The 18,765-nt window shown below is 47.9% G+C and overlaps 1 protein-coding gene across 1 annotated transcript in view; it reads left to right on the forward strand.

The window, feature by feature from the left end:
- Window positions 1–18,765, forward strand: part of CASQ2 (calsequestrin 2) — a 32,103-nt gene that overhangs the window by 1,487 nt on the left and 11,851 nt on the right. Inside the window, exons 2-6 of the mRNA XM_085070526.1 lie at window positions 12,952–13,036; window positions 14,425–14,525; window positions 15,484–15,595; window positions 16,974–17,047; window positions 17,515–17,645. Of these exons, the coding sequence (XP_084926652.1) occupies window positions 12,952–13,036; window positions 14,425–14,525; window positions 15,484–15,595; window positions 16,974–17,047; window positions 17,515–17,645 (503 nt within the window). The remainder of the gene's footprint in view (window positions 1–12,951; window positions 13,037–14,424; window positions 14,526–15,483; window positions 15,596–16,973; window positions 17,048–17,514; window positions 17,646–18,765) is intronic.

Below are 18,765 nucleotides of genomic sequence, written 5' to 3' on the forward strand. Positions count from 1 at the left end.
CAAATTTTACTCAGCTGTCAGGCAGCAGTTACTTTCTGCAGGTGAGTGATCAAATAACATCCAGCAAAGAAAAGAAAAAAGTAATGCTTGAACTCCAGCTAAACTGAGTATTTTTGGTAGTATAATCACAGTTCTATTGAATAGGATAGCTATTTTGTGCTTGATATGTGTCAAACAGTTACTAGATCCATATTTATAGAAACCTGACAGAAGTATGTCCCATCCCTGGAAATGTTCAAGGCCATGTTGAATGGAGTACTGGGCAACCTGGCATAGTGGAAGGTGTCCATGTCCATGGCAGGGACTTGGAACTAGATAATCTTTATGATGCCTTCCAACCCATGCTATTCTATGTTTCCATTATTCTATTTATTTTATTTTTTATTTCCATGATGGTAGACATACGGTCTGATGTCTACCATCAGTTTGAGTCCCCACAACACCTTTAGCCATGCTAACAATGACCCATATCAAGGGTGTGACATCTGCAATACAATCTGGCTTTAAGCTTTTCTTTTCCAGGATTGGATTCAGCCATGAGTACATTAGCTTAGGATTCTGGTGATTTATTTGTTTTCCAATTGCTCTCTGCTATGGACTTCTTATGTGACCTTGGGCAGGAGACTGAGGACTAGATCTGCAGCAGACTTTACATAATTGTAGTGCTCCAGTCCTCTAATCCTCAGCTACCAGCTAACTGTGCCACACATCAACTGGCACTTGTGGCTTTGACCTCAAAATTTCCAAAGCACTTGCAGTGCTGATTCAGTTCATGTCTCACAGTTTCAGAATAGTCCCTCCCCTGGACTGGGAACTGCAGCAGCAGCAATCTGACAGCCCAAGCACAAGAAAAATCTGCAGACTGAGCACTTCTTTGCCTCTGTCACCCAAAGGGAATCAGAGGGGGAGAGGGTCTCAGAAGGCAACAGAGAAGATAGGATATGTCCTATTCTGCATAGGACACAGCCCAGCATGGTGCTAGTGCTCCCAATTTCTGTACTAACTCAACCATGAAAGGAGTGGGCAAGCCAGGTTGTAACCTGCTCCTTCTTGTAACAGTGTTCAATGCCCTCACCTCAAGCCATAACGTGCTGTGCCATAGGGGTCACTCTCAATTTTCCCTGCCGGAGCTCATTCGGCTGCCGGACTTCACTGCATGTTCACCAGCAAAGGGAGAAGGAAAGAAATGTCTGTAGTGGCTCCTTGGCTGAGATGTGGAGCTGTTCACCTGCCAGATGAACTGCCTGGGATCAGTATCCCTGGAAGCAGTCAGCAGCTGAATCCAGCTCTCCTGTAATTTGAGCAAGTACTTGGAGTAGCAAGCTGCTCTGTAGGCACAGGAGCAGGGACAGGGCTCTCCTTCCAGCCAAACCTGAGAAAAGTTCACTCAGGAAGGTTTGACATATCTAATTTCAGTAGAGGGATCAGAACTTTGAGTGCTGAAGGTCCTTTATACCTGAAATGAGGTATCTAAGAGATAAATACTCCAGCCCCCACTATTCCCTGCCAGCTGGCTTGGGAAGTTCCTAGCATAGGGTGCTGCCTGTGATAAGATGCTCCTTTCTGGAGCACCTCATGTTTTTAGATATTACTTTACCAACAATTTTCTCCCTGCATTGAGACATTCTGCTTTCACAGCCTGGTAATATATTGTGTCCTTAGCCTCTTTCCATACAATGTCATCAGTCTCCATCTTCAGGAATAACAGTGAGCCTCCATCCAACACACAGGCAGGTTGGAGCAAAGCAAAGGTCTGAGCTGGTGGTTAAGGGTTGTTACACCAGATTGTCTCATGGGCATGCGTGGGTGGGCACATGGACTTAAGTGAATGTTGAGTCCAGAAAACCCCCAAATAGCCCACCCTTTCTGCTTCTCTCACATGTACCTTATAAAAAATGTACAATTCCAAAGATCAAAGACATGAAGAATTACCTTAGACACTAAAAAAAAGAGCAAGAGAGATCCACCATGGTTTCCTTGAAATATGTAGCTCATCAGTAACAAGCTCTTACTGGGGCCTCTCCCTGGAGTGAAGAGCACATGAAGTTCTCTCTTAACTGAGTCCTTTGGTGTCCCTTGGGGGTTGAGCCTCATGTGGCAACATTTCCTTCTTTCAGGGCACTTCAGCCTTTTCCCTTCCAAGTCCCTGCTCTTCACAAAACTTACAATAGCTTTATTATGTTTGAGATCACTGACTCTGGAAAATTTGGTTGAACAGGGCCAATCGATAGAAAGCTCACTAGGGGAAGTAGCTGATAGACAGACCTGAGGGGAGAGAGAAGAGATAATCACAAGGCTCTCATATACTTAGGAAATCAAACGGAAAACCTGACAGCACATAAGTAAAATTAAGCACTTATTTAAGGACTTTACCAAACCATAAGCTATGAACAGCAGACTGAGAAGTGACAGGATAGGAAAAATATCCTTCCCAAGAAAAAAGACCAGCATTTAGGACTGACTGACACTGTTGAAAGCTGAGAGTGCACTCCCAGTATCACAAGAAAAGGGATGACATCATTAAGCTGATATTGCATTTGACAGAGAACATGGGGTTTTCAGCTCCCTGTATCCAGGTGTACTAGATCAACAGATTCCCACACAGCCCAGGGTCACTTTCCGGTTTAAAAGGGAAATGAAAATGAAGACCCTTATGAAGCAGCCCTGACAGCTCTTGCTACCTACACTGCTGGCTGCCACCTGGTAACAACAGGGTCCAGGGACAATTGGACCTCTCTGGGAGCAAAAGCAGCTTCTTTGGACCATTGTTTGTTCATGACAACAGCTCCAAGGGTGGCAGTGCCAGCCCCTCAGGTCCACATGGGAAAGAGGGGGGCTGTTGGGTCAGGAAAAATAGCCAAAGGGATGATTGGAGATGCCCACTGCTTTCTGGCTAGAATGGAAAAGAGCTGGGGAAGGACTGTCCTAAAACAATCTAGGGCAGATATATCATGAGCACAGGCTGTTTGGCAGCTCAGGTTAAAGGTTTCCTTTCCTTTGTGTACCTTTCTCCTATGACTCCACTCTGCACCACTGGTTACTGGAAAGCACCTGCATCTTGAGTAGGGAGAAGCCTCCATACAGGACAATTCAGAGCTTGAACCAGGCAGTCCCAGAGATAACAGTAGCTGTTCCTACCCTGTGGTGATGTTTACAAGAACTCTGCATGCTCCATGAGGTGAGCACAGTGAAGAAGATGAAACAGCCTAGCAGTCACAATAATTATTTAACAGACAAGTAAAAGAATAAGTGACTTGTTTTAAAGGGTCCCTACTTCAATGAAGAAGGGTTAAAAGGGGAAAATATCAAAGCAGTGAAGCTGAGAAATACCTGTTCTACTTTTCCTCTCTATCCCCCTACCATATTTCACCCTGTCTCATACCATCACTTCTCAGACTTTCTCCCCTCTGAATCTCCTAAATAGGGAATTTGGCCTTCCAGCAGGCCAGCCCCTGTCTCTAAGAATCTTGTAGCAAGAATAAATAAGCATTGGTGTTAGGGGATTTCTTTTTGCACTTGAGAAGCTCTCTCCAGCAGCTGAGGTGTTCTCACTACCACAGCAGGCTGCCTGAAATGCAGTCCAGTATCCTCTTTCTGCTGAAACTCCCTCAGTCCTGGCTCCCCTGCCGTTCTACCCTTGCCATCTGTGTGCATGTGTAATATCCCTAAAAAAGAGAGGCTCATCAAGCCCAGATATTTTAGTCCCTTCAGTGCAACAGTGCCCCCAGACTGAAAGTTCGTGAAGAACTGCCCTAGCACAACCCAGGTAAGAGATGAGAGATGTGGTACTCTCCTCTTCAGATGAGGTCGAGGATCAGTCCAGCCTCTAGCAATGAATGGCAGAACAAAGTGAAACTCTTTAACATATTTGGCCAATTCTGTAACACATGGAAACTCTCCCCGTGATGCGAAAGGGAAAGAAAGATTCTGAGTCCAGTAAAATGGAAGGATTAAACTGTGTGTCAGCTTAACTTTCCAATTAATTTATTTCCAAGTGCTGAAAGTACTGCAGCTTCCAGCTCAGGATGGAAGAAGTAATACAAGATCAGCTGGTTTGAGAGTAATTTCACCCATATGGTCTTGGACTTTTTGAGAGCAGATATTTCCATGAGAATTCAGAGCCATGTAATACAGAGCAAAAAGTCTCTCTGTGCTTCTGATGCAACATAGAATAAAGTTTTACCAGTTTAGGTCTGTATAGTTTATCCCAAAAATCCATAGGGACCAGGAGACAAGATTCTGATTCATCCCCATCACTATTTTATATAAATATAAATTATTTTTAAGATATAAAATATTAGTAAAAATAGAAATATAAACCCACACCCTTTCTTTAAGCACCCTTTTATGTTTGTTTCACAAACTCAGATTTCAGACTTTTTCTTTGAAAATGGCCATGTTTGTGGGACAGTGTCTCAACACATTTAGTGTCGAGGCATGTGTATAAATATGGATATACAAGACATGTTCAATGAGTGTCACAGAAACTAAGTTCTCTGGGTCCCTACAGAACAATCCCTCAAGGTGAGAGATGAGGGTCACCTGGCTGGATAGGTATGTGCAGAAGATTAGAGTGCAAGAGCTTTTTACATACCTGTAATAAAAGGGGTGTTTTAATGCAAAAGAAAGAGGGAAGGGCGGAAGGAAAAGGAAAAAGTGTGCATTGATTACTTTGGCCTTTGAGGCCACATAAGTAGGTCTCAAATCATCAACAGCCAGCAGAGCACTGATTTTTAGCAGTAGCACCCAGAGGGATTTCACTCACTGATATGCCCGTCACAAAAACAAGTTAAAGAAAGCTCTCTGTTTCACAGATGGGCACCCTGACATCCAGGGACAGCCACGTGCCTTGATCTTCCTGTACAACAGTAGCAAAAATAATTTCCAAGGCTGAATTACCTACTGTTGCCATGTTTCTTTCTTTGAAGTCCCCCTGTCTGTTCCCAGTGGTGACTTTGGACTGGCTGCATGAGCAGCATCTAGCATTAGACCCCACTTTCAGTGCCATAACTGCACTTTGAAGGGCACCTTTCTCATCTGCTAAATTATGATTTGAGAGGATTGTACAGACATCAGTTCTTAGAGCAGAGACCAGCTGCAATCCCAGGATCTAAAGAATGTAAACATCACTTGGAGACATGGCAGACCCCTGTGAGCTTGGGCTCACTTTGCTGATAGAGTGCAAAGCCAAGTCTGCTCAGGTTTTGTGGCCGTTCTTGGCCCTGAAGTGTGGAGCTCTTATCACAGTCCAGCTGTTGCAGACAATCTCTGTAGGTGCCAAAGAATCATGGAATCATTTAGATTGGAAAACACCTCTAAGATCAAGTCCAACCATTAAGCCAGCACAGCCCCCCACTAAATCATATCTCTGAGTGCCTCATGAAGCTGTCTTTTAGATACTTCCAGGGATGGTGATTCCACCACTTCCCAGAGCAGCAATCCCAAGTTTTGACCACTGTTTCAATGAAGGAATTTTTCCTAATATCCAATCTAAACTTCCCCTTGTGCAATTTGAGACCATTTCTGTGCAAGACCCTGAACTGCATGGAGACTCTTTCTGAGTCACTCCTCCCTTCAGAAATGCAATAGAGCAAAAATCTTGAAAAGTCCATCCCCTTTGGTCTTGGCCCTCATGCCATGCTAGTCAGGTTCCCCTAAAAGTGACAGCAAGGGTTCCCAGTGCCTTCTTGCTGAGCTGGTTCTCAGGAGGCAGGGTCTCACTCTTGTATAATAAGGTGCCTTTCATAGAAAAGCAGAATGGTTTGGATTTGAAGGGACCTTAGAGATCACCTAGTTCCAACCCTCCTGCCATGGGCAGGGACACCTTCCCCTAGACCAGGTGTGACGTCCTCTTAGGGGCGGGTCATCACACCAGGTTGCCCAAAGGCCCTTCCAGCCTGGTCTTGAACACTTCCAGGGATGAGGCATCCACATTTTCTCGGGGCAACCTGTTAGAGTGTCTCACCAATGTCACAATGGAGAATATTTTTCTTGGCCTTATCCTGAGGGGGAGGCCCAAGAAGGGTTAGCTTGAGCTTGCACTGGCCTACTCAGTGGGTATGTGTGGTGTTTGTAGTTACCATTTCGTGTTCTCTGCCCCAGACCTTGACATTTCTCAGGAGCTGACCACAGGCTGGGGCAGCTGTTGCTCTGCAAGGCAGACTGGGTATGAGTGGCCACACCATGCTCGCCCACCCTGACCTTACTCCAGAGCCTGATCTGCCAGTGCCCTTCATCTAAAACCAAACTAATCAAAGTCCATGACTGCCCTTCCTTCATGCCTGAGCTTCATATGTGGGAAGAATGGAAAGGGGATATGATAATTCTTTTTAAACAACCGGGAGGGAGAAGAGCTATTTAAGCACAAAGCCTAAGGACAAATGGGCTATGAATAAAACAAGTCTGGAACTACAAAGTCCCTAATCACCAGAGGAGGAAGGGGAGAACAGTCCAATGAGTTTTAAATGGACACTGACTGCTTTGTGACAGAGATTGAATGACAGGATTCTGAGTCTGATGACCAAAGATGTCCTTTTGCAGCCTCTGTCCCTAAATAACAGGCAACCAGGCACAAAATCCACAGACTCAGAAAGAAGTGACTTAGCAAGGTCCAAGTTCTCCTTTTTTTTTTTTCTCCTTTGCACATTGGGATTTACCTACTTACATGAGAAAAAAAAACTTGTCCAAGAAAATAGAGCAAGCAGCGACCAAGAACTCAATTCCCAGGCAGTCACTCCTCCCCTCCCCAGCGCCCCAGAGGGTCAGCACTCCCTCCTGAGCAGTGCTGATGGTGCTCATTCCTGCATGCTCTCTGACACAGCTCCGGTGAAGGCCAGCTGCTGTACATGATATGTTCTTTTTCTGGGAACCCTGTCAGCCTGGCAGGAGACATTGCCATCAGCTAGCAGACCTCTGACACCTCGGACCCTGTGCAAGGAGGGCTGTGTATATTTAAAGCTTTCTTCAGTTCTTATTTCTCTCTGCTCGTTCCTTGGGGAAAAGGTCTTTCTTGCCTCAAGGACCACTCTGTTACCCCAGAGCCCTGTCTCACTGATCCTTCCTGTGGATGCAGGATGGGAGCTCCCAGCTCTTGCCTGCAGCATCCTGGACTCTCCGGGATTTCAGAGGTGCTGATTTACACCCACTTGGTCAGAAAGTGGAGAAATCTGGCTTGTTTCTGAGAGCCAGAGGCGTAGGAATGATATGGGCATGTGTAGGTGAACAGGCTGAATACCAAGCGTGCCTCCCTCCTCCAGCACCCACTGAAAGCACCCAGCTATCTGCCCTGCAAGGACTTCACAGCAACATCCAGCCTTCCATTCCAAAGCAGCCTTTCTGAGGCCAGAAAGAGAACCAGGCAGCGACGGCCTCACTTTTGTCAGGGACAGCCCCCAAATGATACCATCAGTCTCTGTTTTGGAAAGGGCAGCTTAGGAGGGTGGCCCTTGCCCAGTCCCAGACCCCAAACCTGAGGGTAGTACACACACAAACACACACACAAACATACACACACGTCCCTGTCTGCCCTTGACGTGCAAGCTGCACAGCTGAGTTGTCAAAACATCTGTGATGTAGTGCCAGCGGGGACTGGCTGGGAGCAGTGGCAGGTGGCCCCTGCACCCATGGGTGCTCGGTGGCACGGGCACCAGCCTCGGTTAGCTCACGGCTGCGGAGGCTGTGCTTTGGCTTACAGCTTGCTAAAATTAGGGATGCCAGGAGCAGATAAAAATACAGCCTTAACTATGTGAAACCTTTAGGGAGGCAGCCAAAGAGCACGCTGCCGTATGTCTGACCCCGCTGAGCGGCTGTGCAACAATTAAAGCTCCAGGGCAGCATTTTTGAAGCATTACCTGTGAAAGCCAGCTCTGAGGGAGTGACCTTTTGGTGTTCTGTATTTGGGCACTTGCCTTTTAGTCCAAGGAGCAGTGATCCCTAGGAGGGGAGGTTCAGCCTCTCCAAGCAGCTCAGGTGGTGGAAAAGTGTGGTGAGGTGCGACCAATGCATTCTCCTTCAGTCTGCACTGCCAGCAGAGTGACTTTTCTAGTGGCAGCTGTTCAGCATGCTTCTGGCCCTGCTCTTTGATAATCACAGTGCTTCAGGACAGCCTGAATTATGGAAGAACCTAAGACATAACTAGTGTGGTATGCAAGGGGGTGCTAGTGGGGACAGCACAGCTTTTGGAAAGAGAAATAACACTCTCAGCTCTCCAAGAAAATGCCCGATGTCTCAAACAACACAGAAACCAACTATGGGGTGCAGGTGGGAGTCCTGCATAAGGATTCAAAACTTTTGGGGGAATACACTAAATGCTTGCCATCTCCTCCTGCTGTTTATGAAAATAAAACCCTAACATTTTGCCATATAAAAATCATCATAATTTCATCAACCAGGTTCTGACCACCACTATCAACTGCAACATTAAAGCGAGTAAGAGACAAGAAGCAGAGAAGTGTAGATTGCTTGAGGGACTTTTCCTCATCATCTCCTGCTGCTCTTCTCCCTGCATTGCTGGAGTTTTGTTCTTTCTCCACTGCTAAACAGCAAAAGAGAAAGCTCCCTCTGGTTAAGAGAAGTTTACTTGTGATGGCTTTCAGAGACACTCAAATGCCCCCAGCCCCCTTCCTCCCAGCCTGAGCAGCTGGGGAAGATGAGCCTTACTCTCTGTGGGCAGGTGCTAGAGAAGTGGGAAGAAAATGCAGGCCAGAATGCCATAATGTCACTTCACAATGAAAATTCACCATGCTGAGACAGTCATCCCTCCACCCCCATTTTTAACCCTCTCTGAGGGATTTTGTCTGCCATTTAGCAGCAAAACTGACACCAAATGCAAGGTTTGGCACAATCAGTGCTGTCTGCAGCTGGAATAGGAGCATGGTTAGGAAGACAGTGACATGGCTGCTGCTGTATAACCTAGGAATTCAGGATGACCATATGGGACTTCTTAAATCTCCCAGATCTTCCCAGCATCACACCTAGGCTCAGATAGGTATAGTGGGTGTGAAGCTGAGGTGTTAGGCAGGGAGTTGTGTCTTTCCATACCCATTATTCAGAGTGCCTGTACCTGCTGACACCATTCAAGGCTTCTTGTGGACTTGGTACTCAAGCTTCACTTTGGGCTGGACCTCTCACACATCCCAAAGGGCCATTCACTCCCTCACATTTACCCAAATTCAAGTACGGTTATTACCTGAGGGATATGGGAGAAAGGAGGAGGATTGCTGCCAAACTCACACCTCCTTTTCCCAGCGCTGCACAGGCTATAGCTTGGGATCCTATGGGTAAAAAGTATGCGTTGCAAAGGTTTCATGCACAAGAGAATGAGGCTGCAAAATGTGCATGGGACGTGAGATTACAAGCTACTGGGCTCCTTGCTCATGCTCTCAGCCAATTCTGCCTGGCCAAATCTACCTCAGGGACTGCATGATCAGTTAGGTCCAGTTCTTCCAGGGCAGTTTCTACCCTCCACGTCCCCATGCAGCTGTTGAGGCTAAATTACATGCTATAGAGATAGAGGCTGACACAAAGGCAAAGGCTCTAGCTGGCCAAGACTTGGAGCAATATGAATTTAAAGGCAGGAGGAGGAGGGGCTGTGCTCTTAGATTACAGATACCTCTGTCCCAAGGTCCTGAGCCAAGAGGATTGTCAAGATTAGAAACATTATCTGCATTCAAATCCCACTAGCACTATGGAACCAGAAAATACTGTAAGGGGATATATAAATGCTTGATACTGTAATGAGTAGGGGGCAATTAGCCAAATTGCTGTGCCTCTGGCATACTCCATATTTTGCTGCCTTTTGGAGTTCAAATATAGGTGTGGGACTATATCGTCACCTATGCATGGGTCAGACTCACCTGCTACAGTGGAAAGCAGGGAAAGCAAGGTCAGGAGCAATGCTCAGGCCCTGCATAGCTTGCACTTGCAAAAACCACCATAAACACTCTGCAAAGTCTCCTCCCTGCAAGCTCTGCCACAGTGGGAAGGGCTCCCAAGAGTCTCATGTTGCACAAAGAGTTCCCTGTTGTGAGACCCTGCTCTGGGGATGAGCACAGGCTGTACTGCTCGTCTCATTGGCACGAAGGTCCCAGCACAGGAGGCAGGCTGCCTGCTGAGCTCCCAGCTCTGTCCCATCAGGCACATCACACACCACACCAAGCACTCCCCTATATGTCCAAATTGTTGCACATCCCTGGGGATGAGCCTCTTCAGAGGAACACTTCCAAACATTCATACCCACCATACCTACACCTCCAGGAGACAGTCTTGCTAGACACAGCTACACAAGCCCTGTCACACCAGCAGGCACACCTCCAGCATTACTGAGATCATTTTTGACTGCTGAGCACTCCCAGCCTCCCACAAAGAGGTTTTCATCACATCACCCACATTTTCTTGGCGCATTTACTCTTTTCCAGCAAGCTTCCATGCTCGCAGCTACTCAACTGCATCCACACCCCTCTGAAGAGCTAACTTGTCCACGCTGCATGCTGACACACATGACGCCTGATCAATGCCTCCTCTCTTGCAAACATCCCTGCTCACATCCAACCACTTGTCTGTAGCAGGTGTTGCAGCTTTTCTGCACTTTTCTGACCTTCAAACACCCACAAGAAACTCTAACCATCTCCTGTGTGCAGGAGTCAGGAACTATGGGGCTTAAATTGCCCTGACTTTGTGTGGCACATGCCTGATATAGCTGTAAATAACCAAATCAAGTATGGACTGGACTGGACATGACTGAACAAGTCTTCTTCCCTTGGACTTCCTGTGTTTTCCTCTGGTCACAGAGCTGCCAGATTCTCAAGTGGGCACTCTGAGGAGCCTCTTGCTGGTGTGCACAACCACCATCAAGCAGGGACATGCTGACAATGTCCCAGAAAGCTGATGACCCTACAGGATCCATCCCTTTGTCCAGTCATGGCAGATCCCCCTAATGGGAAACAGAAAGTCGCCTCTCTTACCACCGCTCACTTGCAGATGTCCAGAGAGCTCACAAGAGGTGTCCATCTCATTGCAATATGGGGTACCAGCTGCTCTCAGGTGCTCTAAGGTGGCCTGAGCCAGCAGATGGGATGCCAGAGCAGAGCAGTGCCTTATCAGCCTTATCTATGGATGTGCAAACACTAACCAGTGCTCTGCCCCTTTCAGGCAGTGTCCTTTGAAAGCACAAGCCCTGAACAGGCAGCCTTACCTTCATTTCAAAGCACTGGCAAAGAGCAAGGAAAGAGCATTGAGACCTCTGTTTCCTGTGTAATACAAGCACTCCTTTTGCCTCCCGTGGTGGCATTTGCCCCTAAAGACAACAGGGCGATCAAGGTTGCAGCAATGCTGTGGTCGTTGGTGGTCTGTAGGGCTTTGGGACAGGCCTGAGGTTGTGTAATTGGTAGAAGGGAGAAAACAACTACATTGTCCATCTCTCCCCTTTGCTCAAGCAAGGTCTGTGAGCCCTGATCGCCAGGGTGCCTGGCACCATCCCCCAGAATTGCAGGGCCAGGCTGTGGGCTGACAGCACAGGGAGCTGGCTGGGCCCATGACACCCCACTGCACAGGCAAGGTGGCTGCCCCACTGCTTTTGCTCCCCAATGCCTCTAATCACCTCTCACTCTCATGGCAGCCTGGCACAGGAAGAAGCTATTTATAGCAGGGGAGCCATGGGGCCACGTGGCCACAGTGGCAGCACTGCTGGGTGACATTCAAGCTGGCTTTGAGTCTGGGGAAGGGAGCCAAAACGAGCTGGGAGGGGGAGCCTCCTCATAAATCAGCCCACCATCTCTCTGGCCATAGCTTTTCTTCTGCCCCACTCCGGCCTCCTGATGCCAAGCACTGACAGCTGTGCCCTAATAGGGACATTCCTGCCCCAAAGGCTCCTGACCCCTCATCTCCATCATCCCCCGCCATCCGGCAGGGCTGGGAGGAGGAACAGCAAGAAGATCATCAGCATCAGAGGCATTTGTGGAGCAGGAAGGGAGAGGGAGGAGGAGGAGGAGGAGGCTCTTGCAGCTGCTTGGTGGTTCTCAGAGCATCTTTACTGCCTTGTAGGGTCTCTAGCATGCTTGTGGTGGCGCTGTCAGTCATCCAGTGCATAAGTGGATCCATTTACCAGGGTCACTGCATCTCTAGGAGCCAATTTGGAATTCACAGGGTCTCACCCAGGGTCGCTCCCACCACAGGGCCCTTGCAGAGCGTCTCTCCTTTCCTCACATATCTATTTTCACAAAACAGGCAGGAACTCGATATCTTCAAGAGGCCCCTTCATCAAAAATGGTGGGAACAGGGTGCACTGGTTTTGCAAACTTCTTTTGCACTGGTTTTGCAAAGCTGCAAGAAGGTGAACATGAGCATGGTTGGGCTTAGATGCATTTCTTTTGCAAAAATAGGGGACCAGGATTTGGGGGGTTACTGAAGCCTGGGCAAGAGGCATGACTTCAAGCCTTTCATAGGACAAGGAGCCTGCTTTGGCCACCCCATCACATGCATGAAGAAAGCATGTTGCTGCAGCATCCTGCACCCACTGCTGCCTGGCACCATGCACTTCCAAGAGTTAAAATGTCTGTGGTGTCCACATGTCACACTCCCCTGCAGGAGGATGCCAAGGCACCACAGAGAAAACAGGTTTTGCTTTGTGTTGGTGGCACAGGACTTTCTTCCAGCCATCCCCACTGCTTTGGTGTCCCCAGATCAGTCAGGCTGAGGCCAGTGTCAAACAGCAGTGAACAGCACCTGGCAGTGCCAGCAAGCTCCCTGCTGCAACACAATGGGAGGAAACCCAACCCTTGTGACCTCTGGGTTATCTCAGCAGAGAGGCAGCATGTGACACAAGCCATTGGTGCTGCTCAAAAGCAGAATATGGGTCACTTGTGTCTGTCATGTTATGCTAGCAGGGCATTCTGCCCTTTAGCTACCCTGTGGTGTTAATGCTGCTAATGTTGGGCTCTCTGGTTCCTCCCACAGCTGGCAGCTCAGGTCCTGGAACCCAGGAGCATTGGCTTTGGGATGGTGGACTCCAAGAAGGATGCCAAACTTGCCAAAAAGTTAGGTGAGTCTTGGGTCTGATATCTCTGGAAGACCTTGGAGAGACTGTGGAAGTGATGTCCAACAGACAACCCCATAGAGGACAGCCAAATCCTTGTTACCAGGGAGGAGGATGATGGTGGCACTTGCACACTGACCATCTGCCCACGGCAACATGGGCAGGATCTAGCCGAGGGGTGGGAGTGAGGATGAGAGAGATGAGCCAAGACCCTTCCAGGAAAAGGGTCTGTCTACCAAACCAAACCAAACCAAGTGAAAAAGAAAGGCAATTCATGCTGTAATGATGACAGGATGTAACTTCACAGCTTTCTGTACAGAAACAGTAAATAGGTGCCATGGAGTAACTTAATGCTCTTCCTACACAGAGACAGGACTGACACAGCAGTGCAGAACCAGAACATATGGGGAAATCACACAGTCCCCCAAATGTCACCAGGCAGCCAGGTGCCCATCACTCCAGCTTGTTCCCCAGAGCAAAAGAAGAAACCAGCTCTAAAGGTGGAAGGCTGCTGCATTGCCCACCCCTGGACACAGCTGCCTTCCAGGGGCTGGCAGTCCCTTCATATTTTAGCCCACAAAGTAATATGGAAATACTGTGTCCCATTAATACAACAGTACACAAATATACCACTAAACCTAATGTTTAAGCATTCTGGATTCTAATTTTCTTCCCTCAATTAGAGGCTGTGAGCAGTCATGGGAGCTAAACTAAAGACAAGAGCTTCTGCCTCTCCAAGAAGGAACAAAATACCAACCACCTTGGCCAGTGGTACCCTGCATTGCAGGAGGCCAGTGCTGTTGATTTTGGAGCCTCCAACAAGGTTCTGTGGCACTCAGCCCTCAGTCCAGTGATACAGCATTGAAATCTGTCACCCTGCAGTCTGTGGCATCTCTATCATTGGTTTCTAACCCTTTTGCCAAGGCCAGCTAAGCCTCAGACAGTTTGAAGCTCACTTTCAGGTCACTGGTGACGTTCACATAGTTCAGCCTTCTCTGGACAGTGAGCACAACCCAAATCAAAATCCATTTTCCATATAGTGACAGGTTGTTAAAATCTGAGCTGTCAGTTAGAGCCCAGTATTTATTGCAAGATAGACAGCCAAGTTGAAACAAGTTCCTGGTGCAGAATTTTTCCAGCTGAGACCAAACTATGACCTGAATGAAAACTTTACCATCTGGGAAGAAGTCAGCACCAGCTCTTGCTGAAGTCTGTCCCTTGTCTCATGAAACACCCGTCAGGGTATTGCTCAAGTTGTTTCTAAATAGACCAACACAGTGAACTGCCAATTGCATTTTCCCAGGAGGAATTACTGGGATAACAAGCAAGACACTCTGCACTAAACATGCTTTTAATGACAGGTTAACCACAAATGGTTTCCTCTCTTCTTTCAGGCTTGCTTGAAGAGGGAAGTCTCTATGTCTTTAAGGATGAGCGGTTGATTGAATTTGATGGGGAGCTGTCCGCAGATGTCTTGGTGGAATTCCTCTTGGATGTAAGCACGGATAAGCTCAGAGCTAGATAAAACCTCTCAGAGAAGACTTTGCAAATACTCAGTTTGCTAAAAAATGAGTGTATCTTTGTTTGAAATTTCATCCCTGTTTGCTGTTCACTGGTAGAGATGGCATTTGACATCTTCCCCAATACTTGTCTGACCATGAGTTCCCAGAAAAGCTGATACCCTTACATGCCACTACCCAGTACATCTTAGAGACATCCAGTCCTCTTTCCTGTTTATGGAGTATTTGGAAGTAAGCAACAATCCCACATGACTGCCTGCTGGTCACCCACCTCAGTGGGCAAGCTTGTGTGCAAACACTTTGCCTTTTGCAAAATATTGCATGCTTTTTTTTTCTTTATAAAGAAGAGGTATTTTTAAACAAAGAATACCCAAGAAGTAGGATACTCACAGAGCAACTAAAAGGAGCTCAGTGCATTGAAAAAGGCTTGTGTTGCAAACTATTTGCCCATTCCTAGACACATATAACATACTGTATCATCAGTGAACTCCCCAGATTGCACTGCCATGAGTGAGAGGAGATCAAGGCCCTAGAACGAAATGCTCTTTTTGTGCATGGGCACAATGATGTACTCACCTTTGAGCCTGAACGCAAAAGAAATCCTTCTTCTCAGCCTCCCTAATGCCAGCTGCAATTGCTATCCCTTACCTCTCATCACAGTATGTCCCTCAGCATCCATTTGGGTTACCCAGTCCTCTATCAGCCTCCCTCTCGACGCTTCCACCTCTGCAGTGAACCTACTAACATGTCCCTCTGAAGGTGACCCACTTCTCTTGGCTCCTCACATTAAGGCAGAGAGCACTAAGTAGGGTTTCCAACAGCAGAGAAATTGGGTGACCTCTTTCTCCCCGCTTAGGCTGCTTGTGACACACCCTGCCAGGCATAGGTTGGTGCTGCAAATCACTGCGTTACCACATGCATTTGTCATGGCAGTTGCTAGAAGACCCCGTGGAGGTCATAAACAGCAAGCTGGAGCTTCAGGCCTTCGACCAGATCGACGACGAAATCAAACTCATTGGCTACTTCAAGGGAGAAGACTCAGAACGTAAGATAAACGTGTTCCTCGTGGGGCTTGGAGCCTGCCTGGGAGCTCTGGGGGCCGAGCACTGGTTGTTCTGCATGAACATGAAGGGTGTTGTGGTGTATGGCAGGCTGTGACAGCGTGGAAAATTGCTGGAGGATGAATGTGTTTGCAGGCAAGTTTTCACTGGTGCACTGCATGAGCCCATTCCTCCACCTTGACCCTTCTGCAAGGTGGCTGCTGGCAAGAGAAGAGGGCCATAATCCAGGGGCTCTGGTAGAAAAGTAAGTTTACCTCACCCAAAAATCAGCTGAGGTTACAGTTACACTGAGAGAGCAGCTAAAAGGAGCAAAGTGCCCTTCTTGAGAGCAGTGAGCCCAAAGGATCAAAGAAGGAGGGAGGCAAGGGGGGAGGTAAAGGGAAATAGGGACACACATTAAATACTAGCTTGGTGAATATAAAGCAGCAGTAAGCAAAGCCCTTTGGGGTAGCCTGGCAGTGGCACTGACCTGCTCCTCCTTGCTGATCTCCAAGACTGGGAAGAGGATGGTCCCACACCCTGAGGGATGTGCAACTCAGGGACCACTCCGGGCAAACCCAGCTTTCACAAGTCTAGAGAAATCCTCACCTGAGAATTTCCCTGTCAAGCCCTGCAATGTCCTCTGCCAGCCCTAAATGTTCCCCCTGCTCCCCAGGCAGTGCGCCACCCTACCTTGGCATGTCCTGCCTTTAGCAGAAAGAAGGTATTCTTACAAGAACAAGCAAGGCATCACCAGGTTTGCTGCAATGCAACAGCCCACCCACCTCTCACCTCTTCAGCTTTCTCAATTTGGGCTGCAGAGCAGCTTGGGCAGGGCTGTGACCCTAATAATAATAGTAATAACTACTTGAAAGTAAGGTGAGAAATGTCTGTTGTAAAATCTCCTGCTAGGCTGAGATCATCTTTCCAGACCCCTGAGGTTCAGGAGGACCTGACAGCAATTACAGCAAAAACCTACCTGGTTCCTGCCTCATCCTCCTGCAGCAGGGGAAGCATGTCTAATCACACTTGGTTACTGTTTAGGGAATGGCAGGAATCATTACTGCTGGAGCAACTCCATGTGTTTCCGAGGCTGAACTACAACTGGACCTGCTTCACAGGGCTGCTAATTTCAGCCCCAGTTAAGTGTGCCACGCTGGGCTCTGCAGCTTTTCTGAACACTGTGGGGCTGCACAGCATGTCGCTCCACATGAAATCATCCTTCTTTGTAAATCCTGGAAGAGTGGAAAAAACACTGGGCTGTCATCTGATGGAGCTTGCAGTAATTTATATTTGCTCTTCCCCTTCCATACCTTCTGGGCTGATCAGAGTGTGGTCAGCTCTCTGTGAAATACCTTCTTCATTCCCCTTTTCTCCTTCCAGATTTCAAGTCATTTGAAGAAGCCGCTGAACAATTCCAGCCATACGTCAAGTTCTTTGCCACCTTTGACAAAGGGGTAAGCATCCACTGACCTCCATGGGAGCTCACATATGCCACCACCTGTTTCCCAAGAGCTCAGGAGGTTCCCAGGTTTATTGTCTGGTTTTGGCTTCTCATTTTCAGTGTTTCTAGATTTTGTGTTGGTGTCCACATCGATGTTTTGGCCCTGTCGCAAGATAAAAAGCCAATTCTGCAGGATGGAGGCAGACCCTGATATGGGTTTGGAAACCAGCCCCTCTAGGTCTGCAGGGCCTTGACTCTGGCCTTGCTCTGTCCCAGTGTTTGACACCAGTAGTGTAGGGGGCATCGGGGGGGGTTTAAACAAGGAAAGTTCCACTCTCTTTTGTGGGCCACCCCTGGGAGTGCATGCTCCGAGAGAGAGAGAGAGCAAGTGCCATGATCTCAGCCCTGCCACCAGCAAAGACTCTGGGTAGGCAGAGGCACATCAGGCTCCCTCACTTGTGACTGTCTGCCCTGCAACAGGTTGCCAAGAAGCTAGGCCTAAAGATGAATGAGGTGGACTTCTATGAACCCTTTATGGATGAGCCTGTTCACATCCCTGATAAGCCTTACTCAGAAGAGGAGCTGGTGGATTTTGTGAGAGAGCACAGGAGGTATGTAGCATACAGGATGCTCCTGGACAAGGGAGGTGGATAAAGGTGTCTATCATCATGACCTTACCTCTCTAGGGCATCACCCTCAAAAAAACTCGGATGATGACCACCTTTTGATGATTTGCTCACCTAGGTTTGAAATTGTGGCTGGTTTTTTCCTACTCCCAGAAGTGCAAGTATCTGCACAGCAATCAGAGTTCACCACAATGGAGTTGTGATAACAGAGCTTCCCTCTTCCTGCTCTTCCTCCTCCCTGGTTAGTCCTCACTCAAAAAGCAGAGACTTCTAGGCAGTGTAGAGTGGAATCCTTGCCCTAATTACACATACTTTTAATTTAGGTCTGTAGAGAAGATAATCCTCTCCATGGCCCCTCAAGCCAAATCCAAATCCTATCCAGTCACCTCCTTCCTGAAAACAGCTTCACTGATGGGTGTGTGGCTCTCCTGATGTCAGATATGTCTGGAGGCAGGCTCTGAGCTCACACCAAGCTCACAGGAACCACTAAGGAGTAGGAGGCTCCTGCTGACCATAGGCACAGAGAAGACACCACAGCTGTTGTGGCTGTGTTGAGCCTCATGTGGGGATGGCGATGAGCACCTACAGTGTTTGATCAACTCAGCAGGAGCTGTGGATGCTCGTGCTTTTTGCAATCAGGGTTATTGCACAGTTGTTTAGGGACTCAGCTACCAAAATAGTCAGGAAGTCACCAGAGAGGCAGATCCTGTGTAAAAGCATAGGGTTAAGTATAAAGGCAAAACTACCCAGGAGGTGCTGTATTTTTACACCCTTAAAGACACCTCTCAGGAGTGACACAGGCTACCTGCTGCCACTGCAACTGCATCTCCCAGCAGACAATCAAGGGACCAGATGAGTCTGAGGAAAGTAGGGCCATCTATATAGAGGGGGATCTCAAACCAGCCTCAGCTGTAGGTCTGGGTTCACACAGACAGGAGATCATCTTCAGAATGCGAGACTCACCAGAAACAGTTCTCTGATTTTTCTGAAATATGAAGGGCTTGTCTATCTTCTGTGTACCTGCAATTCACTTTGCAGGCCTCCTGAGCTTCTTGACCTTAGTCCTTCCCATTTTTTTCTCCCCAAACTCTTTCTGTCAAGCCAT

The sequence above is a fragment of the Lichenostomus cassidix genome, chromosome 1, assembly GCF_008360975.1.
Source record: "Lichenostomus cassidix isolate B80296 chromosome 1, HeHo_3.0, whole genome shotgun sequence".
Taxonomy (NCBI): Eukaryota; Metazoa; Chordata; class Aves; order Passeriformes; family Meliphagidae; genus Lichenostomus; species Lichenostomus cassidix.